The sequence below is a fragment of the Loxodonta africana genome, chromosome 22 (genome assembly GCF_030014295.1).
Source record: "Loxodonta africana isolate mLoxAfr1 chromosome 22, mLoxAfr1.hap2, whole genome shotgun sequence".
NCBI lineage: Eukaryota > Metazoa > Chordata > Mammalia > Proboscidea > Elephantidae > Loxodonta > Loxodonta africana.
This window is the reverse complement of record NC_087363.1, coordinates 56,643,842-56,666,140: the sequence shown is the minus strand read 5'-3', so window position 1 is coordinate 56,666,140 and position 22,299 is coordinate 56,643,842. Positions and strand designations below refer to the sequence as shown.

At 42.5% G+C, this 22,299-nt stretch overlaps 1 protein-coding gene across 1 annotated transcript in view; it reads left to right on the top strand.

Moving 5' to 3' along the window:
* GXYLT2 (glucoside xylosyltransferase 2) overlaps nt 1–22,299 on the top strand; it is a 106,929-nt gene that overhangs the window by 9,553 nt on the left and 75,077 nt on the right. The window contains exon 2 of the mRNA XM_064275011.1: nt 11,115–11,307. Within this exon, the coding sequence (XP_064131081.1) occupies nt 11,115–11,307 (193 nt within the window). The remainder of the gene's footprint in view (nt 1–11,114; nt 11,308–22,299) is intronic.

Here is a 22,299-nt window from a genome sequence, read left to right as displayed (position 1 = left end):
AAATATAGCATAATGATTTAAAACATCACCTCTTGAGTCTAGCTGCCTGGGTTTGAATCCTTGCTCTACAACTTACTGATCATAAACCGTATGTGTATAATGATGTCTAGAAGCAAACACACATATATACACATGGACATAACTACACCTACTAGTAGGTGTTGAACACCTACTGTGCAGTAGCCTTGGAGTTTGGGTAGAAACACAGCCATGTTTTAAATATCATGAACCAAAATAAGCCTGTGTATTTATCAAATAATTTTATTAAGTCTCACCCACTATGGCAGTTTGTTGGCACTCGGTTGACATTACTCATATAATACTGTGACTTCAAGGCAAATGCCAGCCTTTCTGTCTGTCTTGCCAGATTAATTATACTTGATTTCACTCCAAAGCCACGGGTCATTAAAAGTGATTTAACTGTTAGCAAAGTCCTTAGTGTCATGTCTGGGTTTCTGAGTGAAGGCTCTAGCCAGAGCTTCAGTGGGGAAAACCTTGTCAAGGGCTTCACGTCTTCCCAAACCTGTGGTTTGTAGGGAACTTTATTAAGCGTCTTCACTAAATGTGTCTACGATTAATGTGGATATAATTACCCGTCACCAGACTTGCCTTCTAGGGACTGTATCAAGGTGTTTCCATTTCCTCAACTGCCGCTCTGGCCTAATTTGCAGACCTTCTCCGTGTTAAAATAACTATGATTTCATCTTGTGAAAAAATTTTACTAGGAAAGGAGGGCTCTACTAACCAATTCTTTCCCTGAGGTGAGCATACTCACCTTTTGTCAATTCATCTTCTGCCATTTTTTCCCCGTATATTTCTGTTTCCTCCCTTAAGTAAAACTAGTTACCAACAGCCCTGTTCTAGGCTACATTATAAAGAACTGCGATTCTCTGCCAGGCTTCTACTGCTGGCTGGTATCACGGCATCAGGTTTATCTGAGCTAATTTAGCTTGTCAGTTAAGGACAAGCATTGATAAGAAAGGTAGCAGAAAAAGAGGGTCTGAGTGGAACCAATTACTCGCTTTAATAATTCAGTGTTTTGCAGTAATAGGCTACAAAGTAAATAGCACTACACGTAAATGCTCTATTTCATTATTTATACACTCCAGAAATTGAAGTTTAATTAAGTCACACACTTGAGACTTGTAAGCGATTAAGGAGATGCTTCATCTCAGACAGCATGGAAGCAATGAAGCTGCTTTTCCTTTGGAGCCTCTTTTGTTGGTCTAAATATCATTTTCCATTTGAGAGTGGGGAGGGCTTGAGCCAGGACAATCCATCCAATGCTTTTTAAACTCCAGCCCTTTCTACACCAGCATCGTGATTCTTGTAATATCCCTATACTACCATTGCCTACTTTAAAATAACCAGGGATGTAAACCTATGTATATATGTTTATTTATTTAATAACAGCTTTATGGAGATATAATTCACATATTCTTTTAAAGTATTTATTATCTTTTACGTATATTCACAAAATTGTATAATCATTATTGTCGTTGTTACCTGCATCCAGTTTGCCCCTGACTCACGGGGACCCCACACACAGCAGAATGAAATGCTGCTCGGTCCTGCACCATCCCTATGATCAGGTGAAGGTCACACTATTGTGATCTGTATAGGATTTTTATTGACTGATTTTCAGAAGTAGATCCAGGCCTTTCTTCCTGGTCTTAGTCTGGAAGCACCTCTGAAACCCATTCAGCATGATAGCAACACACAAGCCTCCACTGACAGACGGGTGGTGGCTACACATGAGGTGCGTTGGCCGGGAATCGAACCCGGGTCTTCTGCATGGAAGGCAAGAGTTCTACCACTGAAGCACCAATGCCCCCACTGTACAACCATTACTACTAATTTCAGAACATTTTCATCATTCCAGAAAGAAACCCCGTACTCATTAGCAGTAATCTCCATCGTTGCTTCCTCCCCTCAGTCATTCTACTGTCTTTATGAATTTGCCTATTCTGGATTTTTATGTATATGGAATCATGAAATATGTAGCCTTTGTGACTGTTTTCAAGGTTCATCCGTGTTGTAGCATGCATTCATACTTCATTCTGTTTTATTGCAAAATAATATTCCATTGTATGGGTATACCACATTTTATTTATTCATTTATCAGGTGATGGACATTTAAGTTGTTTCCACTTTGGCTATTATGAATAATGCTCCTATGAACATTTGTTTATAAGTTTTTGCCCAGGCACATGTTTTAATTTCCTTTGTGTATATACCTAGGAGTGGAATTGCAGGGTCATTTAGTAACTCTGGAAACCCTGGTGGCGTAGTGGTTAAGTGCTACGGCTGCTAACCAAGAGTTCAGCAGTTTGAATCTGCCAGGTGCTCCTTGGAAACTCTATGGGGCAGTTCTACTCTGTTCTGTAGGGTCACTATGAGTCGGAATCGGCCTGATGGCAGTGGGTTTGGTTTTGGTAATAACTCTACGTTTAACATTTTGGGGAACTGCTGAACTATTTTCTAAAGTGGCCACACCACTTTATAATCCCATGAGCCATGTTACAATCCCACCAGCAATGTTTGAGGGTTCTAATTTCTCCACATCCAAAATATATTTATTTTTCAAGGAAGCTTTATATCACTGCCATAAATTGTCAATGATAACATAAATAGAAGATAATAATCAAATCAAACACTAAGAAAACTATACATCATTCATCCCTAGTTTGATACTCTCACCTGCTGAAGGTTCTGCATCTGAGATCTGCTGCCTTTTCAACTGAAAGGGATGATTAGGCAATATTAGCAAGGTGCTCAAGACATATGAACATCAAGCTGAGACTTGACTTTCGTTGACATTGCTGAGAAAAGAGCTAAAAATGGAATAACTTTGTCACTATGTGATTCAATGTTATTTGATGCGGTATCTAAATATTAACTACTGCTTACACATCACACCTTTTGGAATACGTGGGATTAAGAGGCACTGAACCTTACGCAAGTCTGTTTCATCTTGTTTCAGCTGTCAGTTCTGTGCTTACATTGTGTACGTAACTCAGAGGTGGCTGAGATGGTGTTTCTTATGCTTTTTGTTTTTCTTTCCATAGTCTTCTCATGGTGTTTTCTCCCCATTTCTTCTCATGGAATCTTCCTAGAGAACTCTTGGGTAAATTTGAAAAGCTGTCAAAATTGCTGCTTTCTTGATAAGCTAATAGGTATTAACCCAGTAATTCCATTTCTGAGAATGTAGTCTAAGGAAATAAGGTAAAAGAAGAAAAAATGTCAGCAGACCAAAGATGGTCAGGGCAACATGTTTTTAAAACTGAGAATAATTCGAAGCAACAATAAAAGGAAAATGATTATAAGTTATGATGTTTTAGTTGGATGGAATAGTAGATAAAACCAAAAAACCAAACCCAGTGCCATCGAGTCGATTCCGACGCATAGCGACCCTACAGGACAGAGTAGAATGGAATAGTAATAGACAATAAAAATTATTGTTATGAAGACTTACGTAGTAACAAGAAAACAAAAGAATTAAATAAAAAAGTAGAATGTAAAATATACACAGTATTAGTACAGATGTAAAAATACGTATTCAATGGAATAAAGACCAGAATGTAACATACAAAACACGAGAGCAGTTTTATGGGGCAAGATTTTCATTTACCAACTTTAATATTTCAACACGTTTTATGTTTTTCAATTTAAAATGTACATTGTGTATTTTATTCCTGTCTTTTTTTCTAAAGACATTTTTGTTTATTTAGATTGTCTTATATTTATTTTGGAAACCCTGGTGGCATAGTGGTTAAGTGCTACAGCTACTAACCAAGAGGTTGGCAGTTCGAATCTGCCAGGCGCTCCTTGGAAACTCTGTTGGGCAGTTCTACTCTGTCCTACAGGGTCGCTGTGAGTTGGAATCGACTCGATGGCAGTGGGTTTGGTTTTTTTTTTAGAGTCCCTGGGTGGTGCAAATGGTTAAGTATTCAGCTATAAACCAAAAGGTTGGGAGTTCAAATCCACCCAGAGGTGCCTCCAAAGAAAGGCCTGCCGATCGAGTTCTGAAAGGTCACACCCATTGAAAACCCTGTGGAGCACAGTTCTACTCTGAAACACATGGGGCAGCCATGAGTCAGAATCAACTCAACAGCAACTGGTTTGTTTTTTTAAAAATATAGATTGTATGTAATTACAATGAAACAATATTTAAATACTTAATGTGTAAATACTTAACATTTAAATTTAATGTTACGTGTCAGCTTGCATCGGCTATGATTCTCAGTGGTTTGGTAGACATTGGACTGATTGTTCTTCCATAACCTAATTTAATGTAATCACCTCCATGATGAGATCTGCTATGAGCAGCCAATTGGTTGAAAAGGGAATTTCCTTGGGGGGTGTGGCCTGCCTCCAATATATAAATGGGTGTTCCGGCAAGGCTCACTCTTACTCTGAATCCTGCATCTAACTTGTCATCATCTGACCTCCGGTTTTTGGGATGTGAGCTAGCAGCCTACCGTCTGGCCTGCCATTTTTGGGTTTGTCAGCCCCTGCAACCACGTGAATCACAAGAAGCCTCCGTCCTGATGTCTGACCCATGGTTTTGGGACTTTCCAGCCTCTACAACTGTGTGAACCGTTTCCTTGAATTAAATATGTGTCTCATTTTTATATACATGTTTCACTGGTTTTGCTCTTCTAGAGAACTCAGCCTAAGGCACCAGCTGAGGTAAGTTTTTGGAAGGAAATAAGCAAGGATTATGACAGAGTAAAAGAGAGGGCACGCCATGGACAGGGAAGACTTTCCTGCCATCCAAAGGAGAAGGAGCTGGCCACACAAAGAGCCAGGCAAGCACATTCTGGATGAAGGACCCAGTTTGTGTCAAGGTCCAGGCGTGACCATAGGCTTGGGTGGCTCAGGTAGAAAGAAAGAAAACGTGATGGGTGTGGCGATTGCGGAACTGGAGGGTCAGGGAGCTGGAAGCATCTTCCAAGTAGCAGTTGAAGTCCCAGAGAATGATGACAGGAATCGGTGTGGGGAGGAATATTGTGAGCCAAGGTGAAAGTCGATAGATGACACCAACTAGGGTAAAATTGCCTCACGCTACAGACTTCACTATCTAGACATCTGCAGGTTTGAATGTGGCATGGGAGCAAGGAGGATACACCATCCCCATCTACTGGCCCAAGCACCTGAGGCAGGGGAGAAAGAATAGCCTCAGCTGGGGAAAGACTTGCTGGGGAGGATTTTATCCTCACCAAGCTTGTTCTTGTTAGTTGCCCTCCAGTCCATTCTGACTCATGGCAATAGCATGTGTGCAGAATAGAACTGCTCCTTCAGAGACACCTCTGTGTGGGTTCGAACCACGGATCTTTTGGTTAGCACTCAAGTGCTTAACCATTTGATGTACCTAGTGACTCCTCATAAGGCAGGCACATTTTAATTAAGGCAAAAAGTGAGGAGACTATGCTGAGAAGAGGCTGAGGGCAGAGTAGGTGTTCCTGAGGGCATTGGGGTTGTGTTTGGGAGAGAGGTCAGAGGTCAGCTCAGGTAATTAGTTCCTGAGTATAGCAGAACTATGGCTGGATGTGTGGTACCTGTATACGGTAGTGCAGGTTCCAGGGCTTCACCCAAGACCTACTGAATGGGGATCTCTGTGTATTAACAGATACCCCAGATGAATGTGATGTGCAGCCATGTAGGGTCTCCCCTGCCCTAAATGATAACTGGCATCTCATCCAGCTATAAAACTGGAAGGATGATGAGAATTTGGGTCAGGGTCCTAGGAGTGGGCAACAAGGAAGAATGGATGCAATGAGCATTTCAAGGGATAAATCAAGGTGAACATGAAAGAAGGTGCAAAAGTCCAAGATGACTAGAAACATATTCTTAGGACATTGATTGGGAATCTTTTTGGTTGCTAAGTTGTAAGTTTATTTCAAACTGGCTTCAGAAAAAGGGAATTTATTGGATCCAGGTATTCAAGTAATGTTGTTAAAGCTGGGAGCCGGCATCTTTTGGCTCTGCTTTCTTCTGTGTTGATTCCCATTCAGGCTGTACCTGTGTAGTGGCCAAGATGGTCATCATCAGCTTCAGCCTTAGCAACAGGTCTTAAACAATCCTGGACAGCAGTGTCTGTTCCAATTCCCTTTTATAAAGTATAAATAAGTACATAGTTAACCATCAGTCAGAGCAGTGCTAGAATTCTCCGCCACCCATTCCCTGCCGAAGCCCAGCAATTCAAGGGGTTAAAAAGCCCTAAGTTTGCACACTGGACTCCTGGCTCCTCACAAAGTCCTGAGTGACATCTGAGAGCTGCTGAGTTTGCTGTTGGCAGAGTTGGTGAAAGGCACATCATTTCGACGCTCTTAAACTTTATTACTCATTGTGACTGCAGAACACCAACGCTTGTTACCTGAAGCCTGAGATTATTAATGTAACATGAGAGGTATCACAGTGAGCACAGTAAAGGTCTTATTAAATCCCAACCACTGATACCTGAACTGGCACCAGGAGAGGCTTTCTTTTTCTTTTTTAGTTCCTGTCGCCAGACAACCATGAAAGATTGCAGCCCCTAGCCCCTGTCCTTTGGACATTGCAGTCCGGAATCACTGAAGCCTGAAACCAGGAGAAGTGACCTGCTGTGTGTGCTGCAGGGGAGGGCAAGCTTTCTTTTCTTTTTTGATAATTTATTTTGTTGTCATTGTTGAGAAGCAAGCTTTTTTAATTAAAAAAAAAAAAGTATTTGTCAAATAGTTGGGGGGGTGTCACCAAGTTGGTTCTGGCTCATGGGTGTGGGGTACACACACAGACACAAATAACACAGGGAATTCCTGTGTACCCACCATTTAGCTGAATGACAAAGATTTAAGTCCCCAGAGATAACCACTAGCCTGCGTTTGATGTTCATCATCCTCATATGTGCATTTTGCTTTACTACATGTGTCCAGAAATAACATAGAGTGCTGTTTTGGTCGTCTTTAAGCTTTATCTAAAGAGTATCCTTCTATCATTATCCTTCTGCAAATTGCTGTTTTTCATCTTCAGCATTATAATGATACATGCCACTCTCATTTATTCATTTTCACTGCTGGAGAGTGGCATGTATCATTGTTCAAATGTGTCTGATGCATTTATAATTCTCCAGCGCATGGACAGCAAGGTTCTTTCCAGTTTTTCACTATTACGAACAGGGCTGCTCTGAGCATTCTTGCGTTGTGCAAATGTGCAAGCGTTTTTTTCAGGTTATACAAGTGGGAGAAGAACTGGAGGAGTGGAGGGTGTATAGGTATCTTTACTCCTACTTGTTATGGATGTTGTGTGCCATCTAGTCAATTCTGACTCACAGTCACCCTATAGGGCAGAAGAGAAGTACCCCATCGGGTTTCCTAGGCTGTAGTCTCTACATCTATAGGAGCAGATTAATATTTTTCTCCCACAGAGCTGCTGGAGGGTTCTAACTACCAACCTTTCAGTTACCAGCTAAGTGCATAACCATTGGGCCATGTGGGTCCTTTCACTCCTGCTAGATATTGCCAAAGGGCTCTCCAAAATGTTTGGGTCAAATTACATGCAGTGTTTGAGGGGGCTAGTGCTGTCATATCCACACGAATGCCTAGAATGGTCAAACTTGTATTTATTTTTAAATATTTACCAATCTGAGGATAAAATGTAGTTTCTTTATAATTTGAATTTGTATGTCCCTGATTAATCAGGCTGATTATTTTTGTTTAAGCAGAAGCCCCATGTGTGAAGCTGAGCTAGGTGGAATTGTTCATTACGGGGTGGGAAAGTTTTCGTGTTTAAGATATCTAAGCTATTGCGTTTATTGTTGTTGTTCGTTGCCACTGAGTCGATTCCAACTCATGGTGACCCCGTGTGTACAGATAGAACAGCTCCATAGTGTTTTCAGGGCTGTGACCTTTCAGGAGCAGATCGCCAGGCCTGTCTTCCGAGGCACCTCTGGGTGAGTTCAAACTGCCAACCTTTTGGCTATTGCATTTATTGTTTGAGCACCTTTGGATGACACTCCTGTTCCTAAATATTGGGCATAATTTTAAGCAGGTGAATTTCCATTAAATCTCTTCTGTAGCATATATTTTGCTTAGAGTTTTAACTGACTTTCTTGATTGACTATGACTTTAGTGTTATCTGAGACCCATGCTTCCCACCCCTTTATATGAGTTAATTGGAAGCTGGGTTTAATATTGAGCATGAAAACCCTTCCATGAAGCTAAGGAAGAGAACAGGCACCTGAGTCCTGCAGGATGGGCTCCTGGAAGTCACCAGGCACACTCCTGATTTAGTACATTTGCTCTGGCTGTCCCCTCCACCTGGAATGCTCTTCACCCAGAAATATGCTTGGCTCACTCTCTCACCTCCTTCAGTGAAGTCTTGCCTAACTTTGCACTGTACGGTACTACACCACCCCACCAGCCACTTCCAGTACCCCTACCCTGCTGGGCCTTATATTTCCTTCTTTCCTTTTCATAGCATTTATCATCTTCTAACTTTCTATGTAATTTAGATAGGAGAGATAGATAGGTAGGTAGGTAGGCAGGCAGGTAGGTAGGTAGGTAGATAGATAAACACCTGTCATTGACTCCAACTCATGGTGACATTATATACTACAGAATGAAACATTGCCTGGTCCTGCAGCAACCTCACGATCACTGGCATGTTCAAGTCCATCATTGCAGCTATTATGCCAATTCATCTCACCCTTTCTCTTCTTGGCCCTCTACCTCAGCAAACATGATGTTCTCCTCCCACAATTTATCCCTCCTGATGGTGTATCCAAAGCAAGTGAGTCAGACAATATTCTGTTGTGATCCATAAAGTTTTTATTGGCTAATTTTTAGAAGTAGACCAACAGACCTTTCTTCCTAGTCTATCTTAGCTGGGAAACTCTGCTGAAACTTGTCCATCATGGGTGACCCAGCTGGTATTTGAAATACTGGTAGCGTAGCTTCCAGTATCGTAGCAACACGCAAGCCACCACAAAAGAACAAACTGAGTTGGGTTGTGGCCTATGTAAGTTACTTAGACTCTGACTGGCATTTATTCTTTGTCTTTCCCCCACCCACTGCAGGATGTAAATTTTGCAAGGGCAGGCATCTTTGTCTGTTTTGTTCCCTGCTGTCTTCCAGGCACCTAGAACAGTGCCTGGCACATAGTAGTATACAGTAAAGATGTGTTGATTAATAAACGGTTTGGAGTTAGTAAGGAAAAGAGGGCAAAGAAGAGCATTTATGAGAGAGAATGCATGTGCCAACACCTGGAGGTAACGTAGCATGTTCTCATGTAAATATTATAGCCTTGGAAAACCTGTAGGGCAGTTCTACTCTTTCCTGTAAGGTTGCTATGAGTTGGAATTGACTCAGGGGCAGTGGGTTTATGACTATGATTTTGCATGGCTGTACATTCAGGCTGGGGAGTTGTAAGAGATGTAAGTAGGGGCCATGAGCAGCAGTTTGGACTTGAGGGAAAATGGGAACCTTTTCACGCTTTTAGTCAAGGAAATAACATGATCCTATTTGCATTTTGGAGTCCCTAGGTGGTGCAAAGGACAGTTATCACACGCAGCTGCTAACTAAAAGGTTGGTGGTTCTAGTCCACTCAGAGGCACCTTGGAAGAAAGGCCTGGTGAGCTACTTCTGAAAAATCAGCCAATAAAAACTCTGTGAGCACAGTTCTACTCTGACACACATGGGGTCACCATGAGTCAGAGTTGACTTGATAGCAACTGTATTTGTTTGTTTACATTTTAGAAAAACATCACTTGGACTCCAACAAGGAGAACCACAGGGTGAGGGTTATTAAGGGTAAGATTGGAGGCAGGAGGCCCACCCAGGTGGCTGTCACAGTGATCGAGGTGAGAGAAGATGGCGGCCTCCTCAGGTGGTAGCCGGGGGATGAAAAGAAGTGGACAATTTCAAGAGATACTTAGGACATATCTATTGTCCTTCCGGTGATCCCCAGAATAAGTAGAGTTCAAGTAACTCTTCACATCGGGACTGAGCAGAGCCAGGATCCCTTGCTTGTACCGAGCATGTTCTTAAGAAATCAAACTGGAAATCTCTCTAAAGCGCCCCACCCACATCTTCGGCTTTCCTCCTGGTGAAAGAAATCTGGAGCGAGCCTGCCATTTTTCAGGAGAGCAGTGACTAAGGGAGCAGAGTGCTGACTGAACGCAAAGCTTTTGGAAGGAAGGTAGCATTCGACGTCCAAGTTCCCTGGTCTCCAAATCTTTTGTGCAAGTAAATTAGTTTCATTTGTCTCAGGGCACCTTTTCCAGGCCAACTTCTTGCAACTTGCCTGAAAATGTTTCTCAGTGGTGTGTTTGAGGCTTGGCTCCAGCCCCTTGTCTGGAACAAATCTTTTATTACGAGGAAATAGCTGGATGGTTATTCTGAACTCTTGGACTCTGTTTGCCTCTCAGCTGTTGACTCAGTATTTGATACCTTGATAATTTTCAGCTTAACCTGACCCCTCTCCTGTTCATTTCTCGTGTAATATGAATTTCAAACTGGAAGCTGAATTGCATACTCGTCATCTCACCAGCCTTTAGCTAGACAGTTAGGTTTAACACCTGTTTACTCTTCCAAGATGTATCATGGGCACATATGTTGTTTTCTCTGCTCACCTCCTGGACTGGTATGATTTTCCTTTGGTCCAATGGTCATGCTTTCCACCACAACCTAAAAACATCCAGATGATGAGAATATCATGTTGCTCGTTTCACATGGGAAAGGCACGATCCACCTCCTCTTGTTCAAGTTGCATTCAAATCTAATTTCCATGGCCTGTGCGAGTAGGAGCTTCACAGCCCTTGTGTCAGCTGTCGAAGTTTAGCAATACTATTTCCAAACATGGGCCAGTAGGCAGCCAGCAAGCACTAGACAGCTGAGTGCTGGCAGAAAAAGCCTCAGACACCTATAGCAGTCCAAACAGTGACTCATCCTGTGATTGCCAGGATAAATAAGGGAATAAATGGTATTTTTCTTTAAGCAGGATGAATTGTCAAAATGCTTACCACTTTATAAAATATAACAGATTGTGCCTGTTCGTGTTTCGAAACGTTCCAACCATTCACTGGCTGTTTTTTTATGAGTTGGGTAATAGCTGTAACTTGCTTTTCTTCTTTCTAGGAGACCTGGAGAACTCAGGAGTTTCCAAAATGGGCTGCCACCCGAGCTCTGGATCCACCTGGCCGTGGTGGCCTGTGGCGACCGGCTGGAGGAGACACTGGTCATGCTCAAGTCGGCTGTGCTCTTCAGCCACCGGCGGATGCGGTTTCACATCTTCACTGAGGAAGCTCTGAAGCCCGAGTTTGATAAGCAGGTGAAATACTTACTGAGTGCAGACAGGCTACGTTTTAGAAGGCGCATCTCGCGTTCCGTAATGTACCTTCCCGCATGCTCAGTTTTGTGGCCTTGAACGCCGGATTCTGAGCTTTCCTCTCCTCGTGGGTGATGTAGGGATAACTGCGCCAACCACCTGGAGATAGGGTGAGGGTTAAATGCGATGATGCACTTAAAGCGCCTGGCACAGGGCTCCATCCTTGATGGCGTTACTCATACCGTTCTCATTTACGGGTAGGTAGCTTGTTGTTTCCATCCGTTTATTCATTTTTTTAAATGACAAGTAATGTGCGTTCGTTTAAATTGTTTTAAACAGTATCGATGTTACTAATTAAAAGATGAAAGTCCTCACTACTCTTTAGTCCCACTCAAGAGACAACTAGAGTGAATAATTTGGAGCGGTTCTTCCATAGGTTATCCTTTTTATATACAGATGGGGGGGTTGTATGTATGTGTGTATGTGTAGACACACGCACGAGTATAAATATATAGTTGTTGTTGTTAACTCCCTGTCTTAGTTATCTAGTGCTGCTATAACAGAAATACTACAAGTGGATGGAGAAATTTATTCTCTCATAGTTTTGGAGGCTAGAAGTCCAAATCCAGGGCTCCAGCTCCAGGGAAAAGCTTTCTCTTCCCGTTCGTTCTGAAGGAAGGTCCTGGTCATCAATCTTCACCTGGTCTAGGAGCTTCTCAGCGTAGGGACTCTAGATCCAATGGACTCACTCTGCTCCTGGCTCTTTCTTGGTAGTACTGAGGTCCCTCTGTCTCTCTGCTTACTTCTCTCTTTTATATCTTGAAAGGGATAGACTCAAGATATAACCAATCGACTCAAGATACAACCCAATCCTATAGATTGTGTCCTGTCTCATTAACATAACTGCCTCTAATCCTGCCTCATTAACATCATAGAGATTAGGATTCATAACACATAGAGTAATTATATCAGATCACAAAACGGAGGACAACCACATAATACTGGGAATTAACCAAGTTGACACATATATTTGGCGCACATAGTTCAATCCATTACATGGCTGTGGAGTTGTCCCCCAATTTATGGTGACTTCATGCACAATGGAACAAAATGCTGCCCAGACCTGTGCCATCACCAGCATCAGTTGTGGCTTTGACCATTGTGATCCATAGAGTTTTCACAGGCTGATTTTTGGAAGTAGATCACCAAGCATTTCTTTCTAGTCCATCTTAGCTTGGAAGCTCTGCCAAAACTTGTTTAGCATCATAGCAACATGCAAGAGTCCACTGAGAGATGAGTGGTGGCTGTGCATGAGATGCATTGGCCAGGAACCGAACCCAGGTCTCCTGTGTGAAAGGTGAGAATTCTACCGCTGAACCACCATTGCATCCCTCTATCTATCTATCTGTCTGTCTGTCTGTCTATGGTATCCAACCATATGTGTATACCGAGATTAAAATAGATTTCTTTTGCAAAGTCAGGATTATTCTTTATGTGTTATTTTGGAACTTACTTTCACACACTTAAGACCATCTCATAAGCATCTTTCCAGATCTGGGCTCATACATTCTCACCTCATCCTTTTTGGTGGTGGTTGTCGGTAAGTGCCGTTGAGTCAGTTTCTACTCATACCAACCTATGTACAACAGAACAAAACACTGCCTGGTCCTGCACCATCCTCACAGTCATTGTTATGCTTGAGCCCACCGTTGGAGCTATTGTATCAGCCCATCTTGTCTAGGTTCTCCTTTTTCTCTGACCCAATACCAAGCATGATATCCTTCTCCAGGGACTGGTCCCTCCTGATAACATGTCCAAAGTTTGTGAGACAAAGTCTCGCCGTTCTTACTCCTAAGGAGCATCCTGGCTGTACTTCTTCCAAGACAGGCTTGTTCGTTCTTCTGGCAAGTCATGGTATATTCAATATTCTTTGCCAACCCCATGGTTCAAAGGCATCAGTTCTTCAGGCTTCCTTATTCATTGTCCAGCTTTTGCATGCATATGAGGCGATTGAAAATACCATGGCTTGGGTCAGGTGCACCTTAGTCTCCAAAGTGGCATCTTTACTTTTTAACACTATAATGAGGTCCATTTTTGGTTACTACAAAGTATTTTACTATGCAATGGGTCATGGAGTATTTGACCATTACTATACTGAGTAACAAGTGTTGACTTTATGTTGACTTTATACTAGCACATGAGAAGATCTTTGGAATGCTTTTTCTCCCCAGCTTAGGTACGTGAAGACCTTTGGAGACCAAGCTTTGTTTTCCTTTAAGGCTTTTTCTTTCAATACATTCCGAAATGCTGGCAGAGCAAGACTGGTTTTGTTTTGTACTTACTGACTCAATTTGACACTCCTGCCTCCTCTTCCCCAGCTAGCTACACTAATGAGAAATACCACGAAGACATGTTGGGCGGGGAGAAGTTAATAACAGAAAGCTAGAAAATGTGTTATGTTTCCTAAGGAAAAAAAACGAAATCACATTGACATCTTCACCAAGAGAAGTCAGGGAGACAGATAGTCTTGGGGCTTTGAAATTGGTTGGGAAAATGCATTGCCAAAGACCTGAGTCACGGAAGGGGAAAGGGGAAAAGGTAAAGCACTTGTAATTGCTCTGAAGCTGTGGCGTAAAGGAAATGATGGTAATAATAATATATAACGTTTGTCAAAGCTGTGGAGTCCCCAGGTGGTGCATGTGGTTAAACACTTGTCTGGTGGCCAAAAGGTTGACAGTTTGACTCCACCTAGATGTGCCTCAGAAGAAAGATCTGGCCTTCTACTTCTGAAAGATCACAGCTATCGAAAACTCTATGAGTACATTTCCACTCTGACACACATGGATGGCCATGAGTCAGACTTGACTCGAGAGCAGCTGGTTTTTTTGTTTGTTTTAAATCAAGAACTTATTATTTATGATATAATCTCATTTAGTCCTCACAACAACCCTTTCAAGAAGGTAACAATCTGTAGCCATTTTACAAACAGAGATAATTAAGGCTTAGAGAAATTTGCTCATCAGGGTGTCAGTTCAGGTTTACTGACTTGGACTTAACCTCTATACCATAGTACTTCCTGAACTAATAGAAAACTGAATTTCAAAACTCAGATCCACTATTTACTTGCTGTATGATCTTGGGTGAGTCAGTGGCCTTTTTGAGCATTCACTTCCCCATCTGCAGCTTGGGGCTAGCAGTCCTGATAAAAGAGATGCTGTATCTGTCGTCAGGATAGGCCAAGTCAAGCTGCTGTAACAAACAGCTCCTTCAAAGCTCCGAGAGCCTCCCCACTCCTACTGCACGCCTCACATGTGGGCAGGGTGTCTGTTCCACACAGCCACTCTGGGACCAAAATAGACGATTCATGCTTAGAGCTGGACCTGCTGGGACATTCAGTACCTGTAGTTCCTTAATACCATTGCAGTAGAGAAAGATTAGCGAATCATGACTGTGCTTTTCACTCCTTCTGCTTGACAGGATCACAGTTCTTTTCCACAATATTTCACTGGCCAAAAGCAGGCACAAGGCTCACCCAACTGCATGGGGGTGTGAAGAGTGGTGCTTGTGTGCGGCAAGGGAGGAGAACTGGCTATGGGCAGACACTGGTATTTTCCTGTACAATATCCATCTCACCAGTATTTATTGACTACCTGATGTATGCCAGAAGCTGGGTATCATGGATTGAATTATGTCACCCCAAAAATATGTGTATTAACTTGGTTAGGCAATGATCCCTAGTATTCTGTGGTTGTCCTCCATTTTGTGATTGTAATTTTATGTTAACGAGGATTAGGGTGGGATTGTAACACCCTTATCAGGTCACATCCCTGATCCAATGTAAAGGGAGTTTCCCTGGGGTGTGGCCTGCACCACCTTTTATCCTACCAAATCACAAGAGATAAAAGGAAAGGGAAACTAGCAGAGAGTGGGAGCCTCATACCACCAAGAAAGCAGCACCGGGAGCAGGGCGTCCTTTGGACCTGAGGCCCCTGCGCCTCAGAAGCTCCTCAACCAGGGGAAGATTAATTACAAGGACTCTTCCTCAGAGCCAAAAGAGAGAGAAGGCCTTCCACTGGAGCTGACACCCTGAATTTGGACTTATAACCTGCTAGACTATGAGAGGACAAATTTCTCTTTGTTAAAATCATCCACTTGTATTTGTGTTACAGCAGCACTAGATAAATAAGACAAGATAACTAAGACAGTGGGGCTTAGAGTGCAGCAAAATAAAATGCAGACTTGGACATAAGAGAAGTTAAGGGGAAGGAAGAGGCGTATGTGTGGCGGATTACATTCTCCAAAGAGTCCCCATGGGTCCCCTCCTCCTGCTATTTACACCTTTGTGTAATCCTTCCCACACAGTACCAGCGTTGGTCTGTGTGACCAATAGCCTACGGCAGGAGTGATGGTGTGTCACTTTTCAGATAAGGCTATAAAATGTACTGCACCTTCCATCTTGGTTGTACTCTTCCTCTCTTGGATCACTTGCTCAGGGAAGTCAGCTGCCACGTCAGAGCAGTCCTTTGGAGAGGCCCACGTGGCAAGGAGCCCAGGTCTTTTGCCAGCACCCATGTGTGTGAGCTTGGAAGTAGATCCTCCTTTCCCATCAAACTTCAGATGACTGTAGCCCCAGCCAACAGCTGGACTGCTGCTTCACGAGAGATCCTGAGCCAGAACAATCTGGCACGCAGATTCCTGACCCTCAGAAACTGTATAGGATAATAAGTTTATTGTGTGAAGCTTCTAAATTTGGAGGTAATTTGTTATAAGGCAATAGATATGTATACACACACATACATACACACATAAAATACAGTAAAACCTATCAAAGCTGCAACCTGTATAAGGTGGAAACCTGTCTGAGAAGGAAAGCCAAATATTTTCCACTAAAATGAACGATACCAATAAATTAATTAATAAAATGAACAATGCAAAAGTAGTCAGACAGCACCCTGTCAAAGGTGGAAAACTAGAGACGCAGAAAAACAAAGCAGTCCTGTCAACTTCCAGCTCTCACAGGTTTCACTATATATATAATTTTAAAATATATTTTTAAAGATATATATACTTATATGTGTGTATGTATCATATATAAATATATATAATTTAAAAAATATTTTTAAATACATCCAAAGCCCACTGTCCTCAAGTTGATTCCCACTCATAGCAACTCTATAGGACAAAATAGAACTGCCCCATAAGGTTTCCAGGGAGTGGCTGGTGGATTCAAACCTCCGACCTTTTGGTTACCAGCTGAGGTCTTAGCCACTGCGCCACCATGGCTCCTTTTAAATATGTAATTATATTTATGTATGTGTATATATGTGTATGCATGTATTATCTATCGCATTTTAACAAATTACCCCAAAGTTTAGTAGCTTCACACAACATACTTTTTATTATCTTAAATATGTTTGTAAGTGTTTATCTTAAACTTACATTATCTTAAATATATCTATATATCTGTGTGTGTGTGTGTGTGTGTGTGAGTGAGTGAATGTGAGTGTAAAATATAACGTGGCCGAATAATGCTATCTGACTTCTGAGGCTAAGTCATAAAAAGAATACAACTTCCGCCTGGCTCGCTCTTGGGATACCTGCCACTGAAACCCAGCCACCATGCTGTGAGGAAGCCCGAAGGAGCCTATACAGAGAGGTTACATGGAGAGGCCTACGCAGAGAGGAGCTGAGGCCCCCAGCCAATAGCCAGCCTCAACTACCAGATTTGTGAATGAATGACCCTTCAGATGATTCCAGCCTTAGAGTCTTCCAGCTGAGGCCTCGGACATCATGAAGCCGAGTCAAGCTGTACCTACTCTGCCTTGTCCAAATTTCTGATCCATGGAATCTGTGAGCGTAATAAATGGTTGTTTTATACTACAGTACTAAGTTTTTGATTAATTTGTTATGAGCCATAGTAACTCCAGAAAAAAAAAACCAAACGCAGTGCCATCGAGTCGATTCCGACTCACAGCGACCCTGTAGGACAGAGTAGAACTGCCCCATAGAGTTTCCAAGGAGCTCCTGGTGGATTCGAATTGCCGACCCTTTGGTTAGCAGCCATAGCACTTAACCACTACACCACCGGGGTTTCTCCATAGTAACTAGAACATTATAAATTGAAAGCTAAAACATATGGGAAAATTATTGTAGATACTTGTGAGGTTGTGTCATGCTTGGAATTGCCCTGATGGCTTTACCCCTTTGACCTTTCATCTCCTCAGGTCTTTGTTAGACCTGTGAAGCATAACTTACCAAAGAACTTACAATAGGGTGTTAACAGCCAGGCAGGGCATATGATACCACTTCTTTCTTTTCTACGCAGGGTTGTGGTGCTGGTTTAGACCTAAATTCCTGGCCCTTACCTAGATCACAGAACTCTCAGCCTCAATTTTGTCATCTGTATCATGGGCAAATGGTTCATGGGGCAAGTTGTCCTGCTTACTACCAAATATAATTGCAAGGCTAAATCGACAACATATTTATTCTTTCTTTGCGTGTATGTGTGCTTTAAGTGAAAGCTTACAGTTCAAGTCAGTTTCTCGTACAACAACTTATACACACATTGTTACATGACCCTAGTTGCTCTACCTACAATGTGACAGCACATTCCTTCCCTGCACCCTGTATTTCCCACGTCCATTCAACCTGCTCCTGTCCCCCTCTGCCTTCTTATCTCACGCAGACAGGAACTGACCACATAGTCTCATGTGTCTACTTGAGCTAAGCACACTCATCATCAGTATCATTTTATATCTTATAGTCCAGGCTCATCTTTGTCTGAAGAGTTGGCTCAGGGAATGGTTTTAGCTTTGGGATAACAGAGAGTCCGGGGGTCATGACCTCTGGGGTCCCTCCAGTCTCAGTCAGACCTTTAAGTCTGGTCTTTTTACTAGAACTTAAGTTCCGCATTCCACATTTCTCCTGCTTCATCAGGGATTCTCTGTTGTGTTCCCAGTCAGAGCAGTCGTTGGTGATAGCCAGGAACCGTCTAGTTCTTCCAGTCTCAAGCTGATGGAGTCTCTGGCTTATGTGGCCCTTTCTGCCTCTTGGGTTCATATTATCCTTGTGTCTTTGGTATTCTTAATTCTTTTTTGCTCCAGGTGGGTTGAGACCAATTGATGCATCTTAGATGGCCACTTATATATTTATTCTTTCATTCCCCAGAGATTCCTTGGGACATCTCCTATATGCTGGGCACTTTGCTAGGCTTAGCATGGTAGAGTAACAGCAGCTGATTCCTACCAAATCACCAGTTGGTTGGAGGGGGAGGTTATGACACACTTCTGACAGCTAATCCCAAAACTGAGGCACTATGATAACTTCTAGGAGGCTCAGAGCAACATATTTTTACCTCAGGGTTGCTGTCATGATTCCCCTGGAAGCCTCAGTGTGGGTGAGTTCTTTTATATTTAAGTACACTTTAAAAAAAAAAAAGAAAGTTATTTCGGTTCAGTATGTCTGGTGGCATTTGCCATTGACATTGTAGATACTTAATGTATTAAAATTTCATTTGTTTTATCATCTCCCAACATGCAGAAGCAAAAAATGGCAGCTGGCTGATTTCCTAGCACCTCCTAGCTTGGAAACCCTGGTTGCATAATGGTTAAGCATTATGGCTGCTAACCAAAGGGACGGCAGTTCAAATCTGCCAGGCGCTCATTGGAAACTATGGGGCAGTTCTACTCTGTCCTGTAGGGCCGCTATGAGTTGGAATCGACTCGACGGCACTGGGTTTAGTTTTCGTTTTTTGGTTTCCTAGCTTGGGATCATGTGATTTAGATTGAGTTCGTCTATGTGTCTACCCCAGACTCAGAAGCAGGAAACAGTGTGACAGAGAAGCAGAGGGAGCCACCAATGCGTTCTGGTGATAGGTGGGGCCAGTAGAGCAGCAACATCCAGTGTGCATGTGTGGGGCAGGGGTGAAAAGGGGGGGGGGGTTGCCACAGAGAGGTGTCAGTAGGAGTTCTGTGACTAAAGTCAATGGGGCAAGCTAGTAATTTTTGGTGATGGCAACTGGGTTTCATCACCAGCTTAATTTGTAGCAGGTTCTGAATAACAGAGGGACCCAACAAGACCCACCTGGGTCTGGATCAAGCTGGGTCATTGTGAACCCCAGAGTCTGGTTCTATAGCCCTCCCAAAGACCTGCTGAGCTACTCAGTATCCTCACATTAATTTTTTTTGGCTTAAACCACCTGAATTGATTTTATTGCTTACAACATGGAATCCTGATAGTAACATAAAGTAACCAAGAAAGGGGTGAGGGGTATTGTTTCCTTTTTAAAACAAACAAAAAGCTCCAAAGGACTGCCTTAAAACAGCATTACATGCTTTTAGCATAAAGGGCCATTTCTCTTCATTTTTAGTTTTCTTTTCTTGAGGATTGTTGTAGTTATCTAGTGCTGCTATTACAGAAATACCACAAGCGGGTGGCTTTAAGGAACAAAAATTTATTTTCTTACAGTTTAGGAGGCTCAACATCCACGTTCAGGGTGCCAGCACTAGAAGAATGCTTTCTCTCTCTGTTGGCTCCGGGGGAAGGTCCATGTCTCTTTTTTAGCTTCTACTTCTTAGTTCCTGTGAGATCTCATGTGGCCTAGCATCTGTCTTCCCCCATCTGTGCCTACTTGGCTTCCTTGCTTGCTCAATCTGCTGTTCTATTATTTCAAAAGAGATTGACTTAAAACACAACCTACACTAATACTGTCTCATTAACATAAAGAAAACCCATTCCCAAATGGGATCATGACCACAGATGTAGGGGTTAGGATGTACAACACATATTCTTGGGAGACACAATTCAATCCATAACAAGGATCTAGGAAAAAGTAGCCCAGGGAAGAAGAATGATGAGCTACGTCTTCACTAATTAAAAAGCATGTATAAACTGAGAATTTGAGTTCTTCTGTGTTGCTCTGTAGAAAAAAGCAAGGAGTGATAGGAGGAAGTCTCACAAAGGTCGGTTTAATTCCATGTAAGGAAGTCTTTTTGAAGGTATTGGGTTTCTCATTACTGGAGGAGCCAAGCTGAGGCTGGACCAGCAACTTTCAGGGCAGTATATGGAGCCCTGGTGGTGCAGTAGTTAAGCGATATGGCTGCTAACTAAAAGGTCGGCAGTTCAAATCCACCAGCAGCTCCTAGGAAACCCTAAGAAGCAGTTCTGCTCTGTCCCCTAGGGCCTGTATGGACTGATGGCAACAGGTTTAGTTTTTTTTTATGGAGGATTCAGGTAAAGATAAGGGTTGGACTTGCCCCTTCACTGAGGGGCCCTTATTGTTTTACAGTCGTGGTCCTCATTAGAGGTTTTCTTCTTTTAGACTCCTGATCAGATGCATTAAAACAAAAATCATATTAAGCCAATAATAGAAACTGATTGAAGTTTATACGATTTGCAAATCGGGATAACATTTTGACTAAACCAACCCACTGCTGTTGAGTTGATTCCGACTCATAGCAACCCTATAGGACAGAGTAGAACTGCCCCATAGAGTTTCCAAGGAGCGCCTGGAGGATTCGAACTGCTGACCCTTGGGTTAGCAGCCTAGCACTTAACCACATTTTGACTAGGGAGTCAAAAATGTTCCAAAGATAAGAGAACTTCCAAAAATTCTTATCTCTCATCTTATTGACATTGCCATGGAAAACTGATAAACAATTTGCATTTAGGAAGGATTTCATGCAGCATTGTCTTGAAGAACAATTAGAATAATCACTTATTTACCCTAAAACATAGCTCTGGTCTGACCTTTGGAGTCTCTGTTTCTTGGAAGTGACTGCACATAGATAATTCTTCAAAAGAGCATAATGTCTCAGGCAAAATGGTTTTTTACTAGTTCGTCCAGACCATTATTTGACTCAAAGGTGACTTTTAAACACCAGTTTCTTCAAGCCTCAAGGTTCAAAAGAACATCGAAAGGCAGTGGCCCTGGTGGGTTACCCCAACTCCATAGACCTCAGAAATCTAGATTCCAGGGGAATTAAAACTGCTTCTCAGATGGCACTTTCCTGTCTCTTCTAAAGTTGGGTGTGATCTTTTATCTTCCTTTACCCAATAAAATATGGGTGATTTTGGTGTGTGTTACTTTTAATGTAAATTGTGTCACTTCTGGGTGGAAGCTCTAAGGGATCTAATGGTGCTTTGCCACATTTTCTTCCCCTCTCGTGGTGTTCGTTGACATATGAGTTGAGATGGAGCCTCCATCAGCAATTGAGAATCTTACCAACCCTTACCAACCTGAATATATATCATAAGCAGGAAATAAAATTGTGTTAAGATTTTGAGATTTGGGGATTGTTTGTTATCAAAACCTGGTTTATCCTGACTGATGCAACTTTGTTTTAATGACTTTATTGTATCTAGTCTGTTACTGTGAGCCAGCTAAACCCTCATGAGGGCAATGTAATGGATTACCCATTGCCATCGAGTCGATTTTGATTCATAGCGACCCTAAAGGACAGCGTAGAGTTGCTCCAAGGAGCGCCTGGTGGATTCGAACTGCCAGTCTTTTGGTTAGCAGTTGTAACTCTTAACCCTTATGCCACCAGATTTTCCATGTAATGGATTAGAGAGGCTGTAACTTTCCTGTAACATCTGGAGATGCTCAAAAATATATTTTAAAACCTTTCAAAGGAATGGGTGAATCTGCAAGAAGATGGAGTGGGGAGGCAGGTATCTGCTGAGGTAAAGAATGGGGTGAAAGCACAAAACCAGTAAGTAGGCGAGCATTGACGTCATTGAGTAGGTAGTGACCTGTACTGATGACTTTGATGGGCCCTGGGGAGTGGACTCAAAGCCTTCAGCAAGCACAGGGTGAATGGAGAACACTCCCCACAAAGCTGGAGCCCAAGAAGGGCCACACCTTCAGGGAAAAAATGAACTAAACTAAACTAATAATATCCCACAGAGGCCAAGAACAAGGAAAAATGTCTTGGCTCTGAGTGCAAATTTAACACAAAAAATTTTTTTAAGTCTCCTCTCCCTTGAGAACCAGGG